This window comes from Lactuca serriola, chromosome 2 (assembly GCF_051521515.1).
Source record: "Lactuca serriola cultivar US96UC23 chromosome 2, Lser_US96UC23_V15, whole genome shotgun sequence".
NCBI lineage: Eukaryota > Viridiplantae > Streptophyta > Magnoliopsida > Asterales > Asteraceae > Lactuca > Lactuca serriola.
The window spans coordinates 224339245-224352142 of NC_136409.1; the positions used below are offsets into that span (position 1 = coordinate 224339245).

Below are 12898 nucleotides of genomic sequence, written 5' to 3' on the forward strand. Positions count from 1 at the left end.
ATCGAAATATATGAATACATACATTTGATATAGGAACAAAAAATAATCGAAAAAAAATATAAAAAGCGAAAGAAGGTACTGACCTTCTAGCGCACAAGAGTGAATGTTTATAGTAGAGAATGATGATGGAAGTTATAAGCAATATTAACGATGTTGTAGGAGAAGGTTTGAAGAAAAGAAACGATTGAAAATAAATGTGAGTCTCGGATTCAATGATGAATCGTATATGTATGTGATAATTTGAATATAATTTTTCGGTATTAATGATTTCCTAATAAAAAAAGATTTTATATTAATGGTTACTAATATAAACGGATTTATATTAATGGTTGATATTAAGGCCTTGATTGAAATGATTTGTTAGTAATATGTTTTTAAAATTAACCATATTAAAATCTTCTTAACTGAAAATTCAAGATGTAAAATATGGAAAACTTTCATTGGAATTAAATACATTTAATTTCAATGAATGTAAGTTATTAATTGATGATTGGAAAGCATTTATTGGAATTAAATACATTCCATATGGGGAAGATGATGTCAGCAATTTGATCTAAGGGTGAAAAAAATAAGATTGAAATACAATCAATGGTCCAAATTATTTAAGATGACGTCATAAGGTTTCTCTTTTAGTAATATTTAAGATTAGAGTTCTTAAGATTGATACTTGATAGTGTTGAACAAAGGCTAACATTTTTACTAAGATTTTAAATGGAAAACAAACATAAATCGTTGAGTGAACATTTGTATTTGATTGATCATTTTCAATGTTAGGATTGTGGGAGGGTATTAAAAGTTGTAAATAATTTTTACCAACTTTGGTCGATCCTAATTTGAAATACTCTTAATGAGAGAAGCTTTATTCTAACTTGATTTGGTTGCATGAAGAGGCTGATTAAGTGGCTTAAAGCTAAATGGAAAAGTTGGAGTAAAATTGTTAAAGGAAAGTTAAAGATGTGACTTGCTTAAAAGATGAAGGATTAAAGTGCAAATGATAAAAATGATAAAGTTGAAGATGTAATCGGAAACTTGAAGGCGTATATATACCGGTTTCTTCTCCATTCATCCCATCATCTGTATTCTTAGCTTCCGCCTCATTCCATATTAGGGTTCATGTAAATCGTTTTCTAACTATGTTTTTTATAATCAAACGACAAAGATTATATTCCCAGTGAAAATCTCTTGTTCATTTTATTGTTACCTTTATCCTTCTTAATAAATGAAGATCTTTTTGTCATATGTCAATCTTCCATGAGTTTTGACACTTGTCATGTTGTTGTATTTTTTAAATAAATATTATCCACTTGTCAATTTTTGGTTTGTTTCAATTTTTAAAATTAAAATCATATACTTATATATATAAAGTATTAAATATCATATATATATATATATATATATATATATATATATATATATATATATATATATATTAAATTGCAGTAAATACATTTCTTCATTTTTTATTTTAAAGTTACATTAAAAAATATTTTTTATTTACACTTTAATGTTTAATCTTTTTTTAAATTAATCCGTGTAATACACGGGTTTCACGCCTAGTTTATATTATCAAGATATGATTAAGTTTCGGTAGTACGTTAGATTATTAGTGTTTCTATAAATTTAAATTTAGATTAATAAATGATAATATTCATTAAATTTTAATAGTCAATTAAGTCAACACTTATATATAATACCAAAATAAGGTCGTTTTATGAGTAACTTTTATAATCAAGATAAAAAAAAATACATTATTACAATTTAGTTAAATAAAATTTTAAAAATAAAATAAAACAAATAGATGATATTGTATCAACCCTAAAAACGTCCAAAAAGGAGAAAATAAAATAATGCGACTCATCGAGAAAAAAAGGAAAAAGAAACCCGGATAAATTACCCAACCCATCTTCGAACCCTACCAACAACTGCGACTGTTTCTTGTTGCACTGCGTTTTCACTACATACCTCGATTCACGGCTTATTGTTGCTGCTTGTTGGTCAAATTTGTCACCAAAATTCCAAATTAAGGTACGGAATTGTTTCTTGCTATGCATTTAAGTTTGATTCTTGCTGTTATGAAATCGATTTTTTGTTGGATTTCCCCTGTTCTTGCTGTACAAAATCCAGCAACGTATGTTCCCTTTGCTTATCTCGGCAACCGAGTTTGGAACCCAAAATTGGATCAGTTAGTAGCTTCTCATGGTATTGTGTAGTTGCAGCATAGTTTGATCCTTATCATATTTTGCTGATTGAGTTCATTTGCCTGCTTTCCGTACCTCAAAGTTTCGACGTGGTACTTAATTACTTACTGAGGGCTGAGACCCTTGACACATGCAATAGATAAGAACATCAGAACATGTCTTTGAAGTGGCCTGAATTCGTTTGACTCAAACTGCTTCCTCTTCTAGCTCGCTGTGCACTTTCTTTCAATTCTCCTGCATCTCCTAAAGTCTAAACTTGTATGTTTTTAATTAAACCTTTTTGTAGTTATCACCTTCACTCTTTTGCTTGTTTGCTTGTTGGTATCTGGTAGTTAAGACTCAAGTTGCTTGAATTCCCATCCATTTTGTTTGTATTGGCTTTAATATCCTTTCTATGAAGCTTATGTTGGTGATCTGCTCTAATATCTTGAAGCAAACTCTTTGATATGGATGCTGTATTTTATCTGACATAACTAACAGATAAAATACAAAGAAAACTGAATATATCGAAAAAATAGAAATTTGAAAGTGAAAACTGGGACTAGTATCTTATTCATATGCTTTGGCTGAACCTTGAATCTTTAAAGTGTACATATATATGTAATTGGATGGATCTAATCTGTTAATTTGTGTGATTGTAGGTGTAATGTAATGTGTTCATTTAATCGTTTTAATGTGTTGATTTTTCTAGTAGATTTTACACACAGAGCTCCATAATCATCTGCAAGTGTGATTAAAGTGAAAAATGGCTGCAAAAGGTGGAAGGAAGAATCTGAAGAGGGCTGTTAATGATGAGACCTTAAGTCTTCAACCAGGACAAAGCATTATGCAAGTTGTTTCACTTCGAGGCTCCAATCTAATTGAGGTTATTCATCACTTGTTCTTGGTTAAATTAAATGCATGACTGATTGATTTAAGTATACAGATAATTGATGCCAAAGGAGACAAAGCTTTGGCGATTTTTCCAGCTAAATTTCAGAAAAGCATGTGGATAAAACGAGGTGTGACTTAATCTTTCTAAGTTTAGCATTGTACTTTGAAAAATCTACCCAATCATAGCAGTGAAAGCATAGTGCTATTTGTTGCATTTAACCCCCATAGAAATGGTCAATTTGATGATGAATAAATGTTGCAGGTAGTTTTGTGGTGGTTGATGATAGTGGAAGAGAAGAGGCTGTTGAGTCTGGAAGAAAAGTGGCTTGTGTTGTTCTTCAAGTCCTTTTTCATGAACAAGTTAGAGTGTTACAAAAGTCTCCAGAATGGTTAGTTTGTTTATTACTCCTAACTTATGACTTATGATGAGAATTAATTATCAATAAAAATTCTTCATTTGAATTATGCAGGCCAGAAATATTTAAAACAGTGATAGTGGACACCTCTAATGGAAAGTCTGAGAAAAGCACACAGGAAAATGAGGAGTTGGAGTCTAGTGAAGATGATGGGATGCCCCCATTGGAAGCCAACACAAACAGAAGACCTGCAGAATTGCGCTCAGATACAGAGTCTGATTCTGAGATAGAAGATTCTTAAGCTGTGTAATTATTATGCTACTATCATGTTTGTTGTTTTCTTCTTTATTGATTATTACAGTTTTGATCTCTTTTCTTAACTACCAAAATAGAATGATTTTGAGGAACGCTTCTCTTTGCATGCTGTTTTCTTCGTTTTGCAGCATGGTGTTGGGTTATGGGAGGGTCACCAAAGTTAAACATAGCATTTTACAGTTTTAACACTACAACGTCTTCTATTTATAATGAACATTTTGCATAACCTAAAGTATAGTTCAACTTACGGAATAGATTAAAGGTGGAAGCACTTTGACCTTTTATGGTTAATTTTGATTTAATTAAGAAAAAAGATGACAAGCATCCTACACATAAAAAAATCTACGTGTCATCACTTCAACACCAGGAATATGCCAAAAAAAACCCTACTATTTGGATTCAGTTGACAAGTTGTTAACAGTTTATGGGTTGCTACAAAAAAGAAAAGTTGGTTTAATCCTGAATGATCAAAGATTATTAGAATTCATCAGTTACGGAGATAATATCACATTGTTCAGAATTTTGCAAGATTAATTGCTCGTGCAACATGGCATTTCACGAGCATCTTTGATCGATGTTATGTTGTTAATTGATTTATGTTCTCAACAAACACGCATGAATTCAATGCTTTATTTGATTCATCAAATTTGAGCATCCAAATCAAATTTAAATATGTGGTTGGATCATAGACATCTGGTTAATGAATGGGTGAGACATTTGAAGTTTTGAACCATTTATGTAGCGAGGACTCGAACCGGTTTATTTAGAAAAATAAATAAAAAATGTTAGTTTCAGTTTTACACCTAAGCCAGTAAGATTATGCCACGCGGTCAAATGGTTTTCGCAAGCTGCTTACCAAAATATTTGCCCCATTTCCATTTCGAGACATGGATCATATTTCAGTTAAGGCGAGGTGACGTAGCAATCACTTTGCAAGGGAGAGGTTATTGGCAATTGGAATTCACACAATCGCCTACTGGAAATTGATAAACCATATCGAGGGCTACAGAATCCATGGCGTCTGTTTCTGTGTTCAGAGGCTTTCTCCATGGCCGTACCGTTCCTCTTTTCCCGCACCAGTCCCAGGTTTTAAGCGTATATTAAGTTGATTGTATTCGCAATTGTGTGATTAAATAGTTGAGTTGAGTGGTGTGTTTGGGGTAGCTTAACTCTAATTAGAATTTCTTTCCACCGCTTTTCAAACCGATTCCATTACATGCGCAACTTGGGGCAACTGAGCTTTAGTTTTCACTCGGTCGAGTTCCTCACTTCATTAGAAATTATTTTCACGAATTTTCACATCGATTTGTGCTCAATTCCTAATTACAATCATTGCAAGCATATCGTGTTCCGAAAAATATTGGAAACCATAACCTTTTGACGAATTGAATCTCCATCAATCATATTACACACTCTTACTAATTGATTGCTCAGCTATACCTACTCTAAACTTAATAAAGACCTATTCGCTTAACTGAGAGTAAAACATGCTCTTTTCACCAATAGGATCCTACTGATTTAACAGTTAGGTTTTGTTTGTGACAGCCTATGCCTTTTTAATGCATTTGTGAGGCAAAGATATAACAAGTTTTAAAGATGTTCAGATGTGATTTACGTAGTTATATATTTGCTTGTTTTAACCATGTCATAGGTATTTACTACTGAGAAGAAATTAATATGTTTTTTTTTGTCTTTTGGATCAGTTTGAATATTTAAACTTACTTGCATGCAGTGGGAAGTTTAGGTTGATCTTATGAGAAAGAATAAAATGACATTTGAAGATTGAAATTAAGTGTGTGTGTGTGTGTGTGAATGCAACACTTCTCTAGTTTGTAGATTAATAATATATTTGCCTTTCACTCCCAGTTACCTGTTACAAGCATATTGATTGGCTCAAAGAAGCTTGAGTATCGATCTAATGGGTTGAGACTCTATGCAAGATATTCAGAGTCACAATCAGCACGAACACAAGATCTTTTTACTTCTCGACTTCAAGGTATTTCAGTTTTGGTTCTTCTTATATCTTACACAAATACACTTCTAGCTTCTTAATTAGTGCTAGCAACTTCCATCATTTTATATGATGCTATACTGAAATAATCAGCAAAGTAAAAGTAAAAAATTCACCTTTTTCCCCTTGCAGAAAGTATGGAGAAGTTGCCAAAACTTGTGGAGGATATTGTCCAGACATCTATCAATACAGGTCCTCGTGGAGCTGTAAGACTAGCCCAAGGTATTCAAGCAGTCATAGGTGTTGGCAGTGAGTGGGTAGCAGAATTATCACAGGCATATACACTTTTCAACTTCTCATTTTCACTGTAAATCATATATAATAATATAACTGTTCTATATTTGTAAACCCTGTTCTCTAATGACATGGTGGAATGATTTAATTGCAGTCAAGAAATTCACCTAGTGGAATACCATCACAACTTCAACTTGGATTGCTATCACCTCTTTACCTTCGCAAGTTGTTTGAACGCTTAGGGGCTACCTATATCAAATTAGGTCAGGTATGTGTCTTTTTGTTAATTCTCATGTATATAAAGAGAAATGAGTCATTGTTGATAAGCTTTTTTGGTGAATGAATCCTCATGTATATATTTTTGTAATTTGTAGTTCATAGCATCAGCTCCCACATTGTTTCCGGAAGAATACGTGCAAGAATTCCAGTATTGTTTTGATAGAGCTCCAGTTGTTCCTTTTGAAGAGATTAAGAGCATTCTACGTGAAGAACTAGCAGTGCCTATAGACAGTATCTATGACTACATTGATCCTACACCACTTGCCTCAGCCTCAATAGCACAGGTTTGATGATATCATTTTCTTTGAAAATAAAAGCTGCACTATTGTTTATGTAACATTTTGAAAAAAAAAAACAACAACAACAATCTTTTAGGTACATGCAGCAAGGCTTAAAGGGTCACAAGCGGATGTAGTAATAAAAGTGTTGAAACCTGGAATTGAAGATGTATTAGTTGCAGACCTCAACTTCATTTATGTTGCTGCTCGCATTGTAGAGTTCTTGAATCCTGATTTCAGCCGTGCATCACTGGTATATGATCTGTAAAATTTACAAATTTTGTTTTTATAGGATTTATTTATTTATTGTAATGTTTGCATTTTGTAAAGTAGGTTGCTATCGTGAATGACATAAGAGCATCGATGCTTGAAGAAGTTGACTTCAAGAAAGAGGCAGCAAATATAGAGTCCTTCAGAAGCTACCTAGAATCAATGGGGCTTACTAGGCAGGCCACAGCTCCTAGAGTGTATCCAGAATGCAGTACAAAACGAGTTCTAACAATGGAGAGACTTTATGGGGTCCCACTCACTGATTTGGACTCCATAAGTTCTCTTGTTTCAAGTCCTGAAACCAGTCTTATAACTGCCCTTAACGTATGGTCTGTCTGAGTTCAGTTACCCTACTTGATGTCGTTTGAAATGCAGATGATCATATTTTTTACAATGATAAGTTCTGTGCAGGTTTGGTAGTTTGTTGGGATGTGAAAGTTTCCATGCAGATGTACATGCGGGTAACTTATGGTTATTACGTGATGGTCGTATTGGTTTTCTTGATTTTGGTAGGTACTCGTTGTTAAAAGACCAAAACACCCCCAAGCCATATACATGTACTAATGATAGGCAAAATGTATGGGTGGGTGGGTTGCAGGAATTGTGGGACGAATATCACCAAAAACATGGGGTGCAATGGAAGTGTTTTTGGGTTCAATTGCAACTGAAGAATATGAATCAATGGCATCTGCCTTGATTGAAATGGGTGCTACAAACACGGATGTGGACTCTAGGGCATTTGCTACAGATTTGAAGAAGATCTTTTCTTCGATACAGGTACGTTTTTAACCCTGGTTAAATCATATCAAACTAGCTTTTGACAATTTAATAAAATTAAGGGACAACTATTTTAAAATTCAGGATTTGGATACAGAAATTGTAGTTGCAACAGCAACCCGAACAAACACAAATGCAACTGCTATATCGGCCAACTTAGTTGTTGATGAGAGGCAGATGAATGCACTGTTTCTTGATGTGGTAAGCATAAATAAATAACTTTTTGTTTGTGGGTTATAATATATATATATATATATATATATATATATATATATATATATATTGATGTGAATTGTGAATATATCTATATAGGTACGGGTTAGTGAGTCATACGGGTTAAGATTCCCTCGGGAGTTTGCACTTTTAATGAAACAGCTTCTGTATTTTGATCGCTACACTCGGTTATTAGCTCCCAACATGAACATGCTTCAGGATCAAAGGATCTCAATTGCCTCAAATCAAACAACAACCAATCGCAACATCTACTAAATGTTACTTGTTCCTTCTATTTCTGTATATATAGCAATAGTACTCAATTACATACATACATATACATTGAGCAGCATTAAGTAATGAAATATAAATGTAACCTTACCTTGGGTAAATCTAGATCCCGAACCAATATAGCAAACCTCAGTGTGTATCAACTTATAAATTCTTGTGATTTTTTAGTAAATACCCGATACATTTTTTGGGTCTTGTGACCGAAGATCCCATGCACAAAGACCAAGGGACTCTTTGCATGGCTAGCCTAAAACCATCATTGCCCGACTTCAAACCCTAAGGCCACATTTGTCATGTTGACAGGAAATTACATAGCATGTACTGTGATTCACGCTGGATTGAGACTTGAGACTGTGATTAATGTTAATGGTACAAAAGTTTAAAAAAAAGTTGTCATGTCCAAAAACGTGGAAGAAGTTGGGAGGTTCCATGTAACAAACACAACCTAAAGGCAATCAAATTCTTTCTCATTTAACAAACTCAAATTGGTGTATAAATACAAAAAGTGAAAAAGGCAAACCAGCGGTTCTCCAATGTTCATTGCATTTAGGTGTATAAAAAGCGTCGGAAGATACTGAGACGGTTTAAGTTCATTATGTACCGGTTTGGTTAAGGTTCTTAATCGTTTCTTTGGTATGATGGTATGAAATTACCAAAGAATGGAATGGACAAGTAATAGAATGAGGAGGGTCATGGAACGAGTAATTACATTAAGTTTTTTTAAATACAAAAAAAACAAAATATTTATGATCTAAGAAAATTACAAAATAAAAAGAACTAATACCATAAAATCTTAAAATATAATTATAATAAAAAATATTTATTTATTAAAAATAAAAAACTATTTAGCTAAAGTTTTAAAAAGATTAATATTATTAAAGATTATATGAATAAAAGTCTTTTATGACTATAATACATATAATTTCATTCCTTGAAGTGAAAAAAAAATCCATATAAAATGAAAAAACTCACATCAATTCATGAGTAGGAATCATATTTCTAAGACTACATGAGGAAAGTTTAATCCATTAATTGGTGTCATTAAAACATGAATTTTTTGTCATTCCGGTGTTATATAATAGAAAAAAAAAATTCGTCCTAACCCACCAGCCCAATAAATGGGCTCATTTTAGTTTAAAAAATATATATTTAAAGAATGTTTTGGGTATGCAAAATAACAACCAAGTTTGATTTTGGTTTTAAGAATTACTAAATTTTACCGAAAACTCCTTTTTAATAAAATATTAACCCAAGAACTAAAATCAAAAGCTATCTTTTAGAAAATATATAAATCATGAACAGAATAGCCAACTTTTGCTTTTAGATTTTTAGGTTTAAGAGCTCAAGTTGAGTTTGTTGAGTTTTGTGTACACCTGGTTTAGCCTATTAGATCCTTTGTTTTATTAGACCAGATGATATACTCACCACTTACCATTCATATTTTGTTTGGCATGTCAGTTTTCCATTCATATATATTTCACTTACCAAAAATCAAGAAATTATCACTTTTTACTATCTTTTATTTTTATTCTAAAAAAAATATATATTATACAAGTATTATACTTGTTTTATAAGGAATTAAAAACAATGAATTTTAATATATATTTTTATAATTTTTTAGTATTTATATAATTTAATAAATATTAAAAAAAACTGAAAAAAAAAAAAAAAAAGCGCTTTTAAGTTGTTGTCCAATCAGGAGAGGAGAGAGAACACAAGGAGGATACCCCTCACCCTTAAACCACATAGCCTAAACTGCACCCAAAGTGTGGTGTTCCTGGGTGCGGTTTCCGTTTCCATTCACTCTTTTTGCACCCACTCCGTTCGGCCTTAGATGTGACATTGTGGCAAAACTAACACTGAGCGTATTCGGCACAGAACGTTTGAAAGCGTTTGAGAGCTTCTAGCTTCTAACGTTTGACAAAACGCTCCATTTTGAACAAAAAACATTGTTTGACAATACAAGCTTCTATCGTTTGATTTAAACAAAATGCTACAAATTCAAATGCTACTTCACATAACATTTAACAAAATGATATCAACTACAAATATCTGTTACCCACTAGTTTTGCCGAACATGCTCATAATACTCTAACCCAAAACAAATTAAACAAGTTTGTGTAAGAAACCTAAACCTGTTTAATTCGATAAGTTAAGAAGATACAATACGAAAATCAAAATGGTCAAAGTTAGGATTGATAATTTCAACTGGAAAATATTACATATTATTCGTTAGATAAATTGGCTAGACACAAAAATAAAATAAAATATACAATAAAAAACTTAAGTTTAATTCTTTTGTAATATATAAACCTTACACAACCATAAAATAAAATATACAATAAAAATTTTAAGTTTAACTAGATAAGAAACTAGATAAGAAGCCCCGCTTCGCGGAGGTTGGATTCGACGCTAATATTAAAGAAAACCGATGGAAGACATTATGTTAAACGTTTGTCATGGAAGTAGAATGCTATAATTGGTTGACTATGAAAGTATATTGATGCTTAAAAAATGTAGTAAAGTAGAAGCAAACTGAGATATATTCTCTTTTTAAAACACATATGTTGGGTACAAAACTACTTAAACCAAATTTAGTCAAAGGCAACACCAGTCCAACTGCTTCCGCTCGAATAAGCTCTTGCGGCTTTGAGATCCCTTAAGTGATGATTTTGTAAAAATTTACAAATAGAAAAATTATAAATGGGTTTCAAATACTTATTATTTTTTAGGACTGACCAAAATGCCCTTTGCTAAAAATAATACATAATGATAACAAAGTTTTGATTAAATTGTATATACTTAACCTCTCCCACAAGATCATCTTCAGAACGATCCGAGAAATTAAAAATGAAGGTTATGCCCCTGAAATGTTTTGAATAAAAATCATTGGCATCAATAAGCAATTTTATGAATTAAATATTGATAACAAATATAATGGTAACTAAACTGAAATCAGGCAAAATGGCAAGCAGTTTTGTTAATTCAAGTTGAAAGTTGGATAAATAAGATAACAAACTTTCAAATTGATAAACAGAAAAAAAAACAGCAGATTTGAGAAATTAAAATGACGGTTATGCCCCTTTAATGTGTTGAATAAAAATCATTGGCATCAATAAGCAATTTTCTGAATTAAAACTGATAGTTGGATAAATAAGATAACAAACTTTCAAATTGATAAACAGAAAAAAAAAAAAAAAAAAAACCAGCAGATTTGAGAAATTAAAATGACGGTTATGCCCCTTTAATGTGTTGAATAAAAATCATTGGCATCAATGAAGTTACAGGTTAGAATTTCCGCTAAAAATACATAACATTCAATCAGATTAACAATGCTTGAATAAATCCGAATTGAAAGAGAAGCACAATTACACCATAAATAGTTTTATAGCAATGCACTATAAACATGCAAAAGAGGTGAGAAAATTTAAGCATACCTAATTGCAGAATGTAAGCCAACTTCGCTGTGATTTTTCTTGTGCTCCTGCTGCTCTTCATTATATGTGAGTGAAAGGATGAAGGGAATTGTGAAGTAATCAAAATATTTAACGAAGCTATATATATATATATATATATATATATATATATATATATATATATATATATATATATATATATATATATATAACCTTAATATCAACAATTTAACTGTTAACATATAAAAGGTTCATAGATTTTCTTATGACATTATTTCAGCTTTGTTTTTGCGTTCAAAGCGTAGGATTCCAGTCACATTGTGGATTTATGCATGAAGATTTCTCCACAAATTGTATTCAAGGGTAATTTGGTGATTTGCCCCTGCCTTGGATACCATACAGTAACAGGTTATGTACATCCTGGTACAATTATAAACATTAAATGATCCAAGACTAAGCAGCAACCTGCAAATAAGCTATAAATTCTGATGAAGTAACTGATTTTCCATCATGTGCTTTAGTTAAATTGGTAAAACGTGAATTGTATATCTTCTCAGAATGTCACGATTACATAAGTATTAATAATAGATATATTTACACTATGATCCCTTTAGAACATAAACATGTAATTAATGCTTAATATATATATATAACATTTGTCTAATATTCCCCCGCAAGCTAAGGTCGGGGAGCGACTCTTAGCTTGGACCGCAAGAACTGAAAACGTTGAGAAGGCAGTGGTTTAGTGAACACATCTGCAATCTGGTCATCTGTTTTGATGAACTGAACCAGGAGTTGTTTTTGAGCAACCTTTTCTCTAACAAAATGAAAGTCAACTTCAACATGTTTGGTACGAGCATGAAAGACAGGATTAGCATATAGGTATGTAGCACCAAGATTATCACACCATAGAACTGGAACAGTACGAGTAGAAAATCGAAGTTCCTGTAGAAGAGTTTGAAGCCATGTGAGTTCAGCAACTGTATCGGCTAAGGCTTTATACTCGGATTCTGTTGATGATCGCGAGACAGTCTTTTGTTTCCTAGCAGACCATGAGACAAAATTACAACCGAGATATATAGCATATCCCCCAGTGGATCGACGATCATCCGGACAACCAGCCCGGTCAGAATCAGAGAAAGCATTCAAGGCATTAAAAGTGGAATCTGTGTAAGCATGAAGAACGCTATCGGAATTGCGCTGAAATAAAAGTCCACTTGTTACTGTGCCAAGTAAGTAACGCAAAATGCGTTTAATCGCAGACCAATGATTCTGAGTCGGAGAGTGCATAAATTGACACACTTTGTTTACCGCAAACGAAATATCCGGTCTTGAAAGAGTCACATATTGAAGTGCACCAACTGTTTGACGATATTTAACCGGGTCT

The 12898-nt window shown here is 32.4% G+C and overlaps 2 protein-coding genes and 1 long non-coding RNA gene across 5 annotated transcripts; 2 read left to right on the top strand and 1 right to left on the bottom strand.

Annotated features, from left to right (window-relative positions):
* The first annotated feature begins 1869 nt into the window (after positions 1-1869).
* LOC145088694 (Nucleic acid-binding, OB-fold-like protein) lies at positions 1870-3848 on the top strand. 3 transcript variants are annotated; one of them, XM_079027084.1, is made up of 5 exons: positions 1870-2025; positions 2890-3063; positions 3124-3199; positions 3334-3460; positions 3542-3848. In XM_079027084.1, the coding sequence occupies exons 2-5, from the start codon at positions 2944-2946 to the stop codon at positions 3726-3728; spliced, it is 510 nt and encodes a 169-aa protein (XP_078883210.1). In that variant the 5' UTR covers positions 1870-2025; positions 2890-2943; the 3' UTR covers positions 3729-3848. The 3 variants fall into 3 exon arrangements, with proteins under 3 accessions (XP_078883210.1, XP_078883211.1, XP_078883212.1); XM_079027085.1 differs by having other exon boundaries at positions 2893-3063; XM_079027086.1 differs by lacking the exon at positions 1870-2025 and having other exon boundaries at positions 2872-3063.
* Positions 3849-4613: 765 nt separating this feature from the next.
* On the top strand, positions 4614-8267 carry LOC145088695 (Protein kinase superfamily protein). Its single transcript, XM_079027087.1, has 11 exons — positions 4614-4828; positions 5609-5738; positions 5886-6028; positions 6142-6255; positions 6362-6550; positions 6642-6797; positions 6878-7143; positions 7226-7323; positions 7413-7591; positions 7676-7792; positions 7904-8267. Exons 1-11 carry the CDS (start codon positions 4757-4759, stop codon positions 8078-8080), a joined length of 1641 nt encoding a protein of 546 aa, XP_078883213.1. The 5' UTR covers positions 4614-4756; the 3' UTR covers positions 8081-8267.
* Positions 8268-10620: 2353 nt separating this feature from the next.
* LOC145090829 (uncharacterized) lies at positions 10621-12026 on the bottom strand. The gene is made up of 2 exons (XR_013701778.1): positions 11533-12026; positions 10621-10960 (listed from the first exon to the last, which is right to left on the bottom strand). It is a non-coding gene; the product is annotated as an uncharacterized LOC145090829 (long non-coding RNA).
* Between the last annotated feature and the right edge of the window lie 872 nt (positions 12027-12898).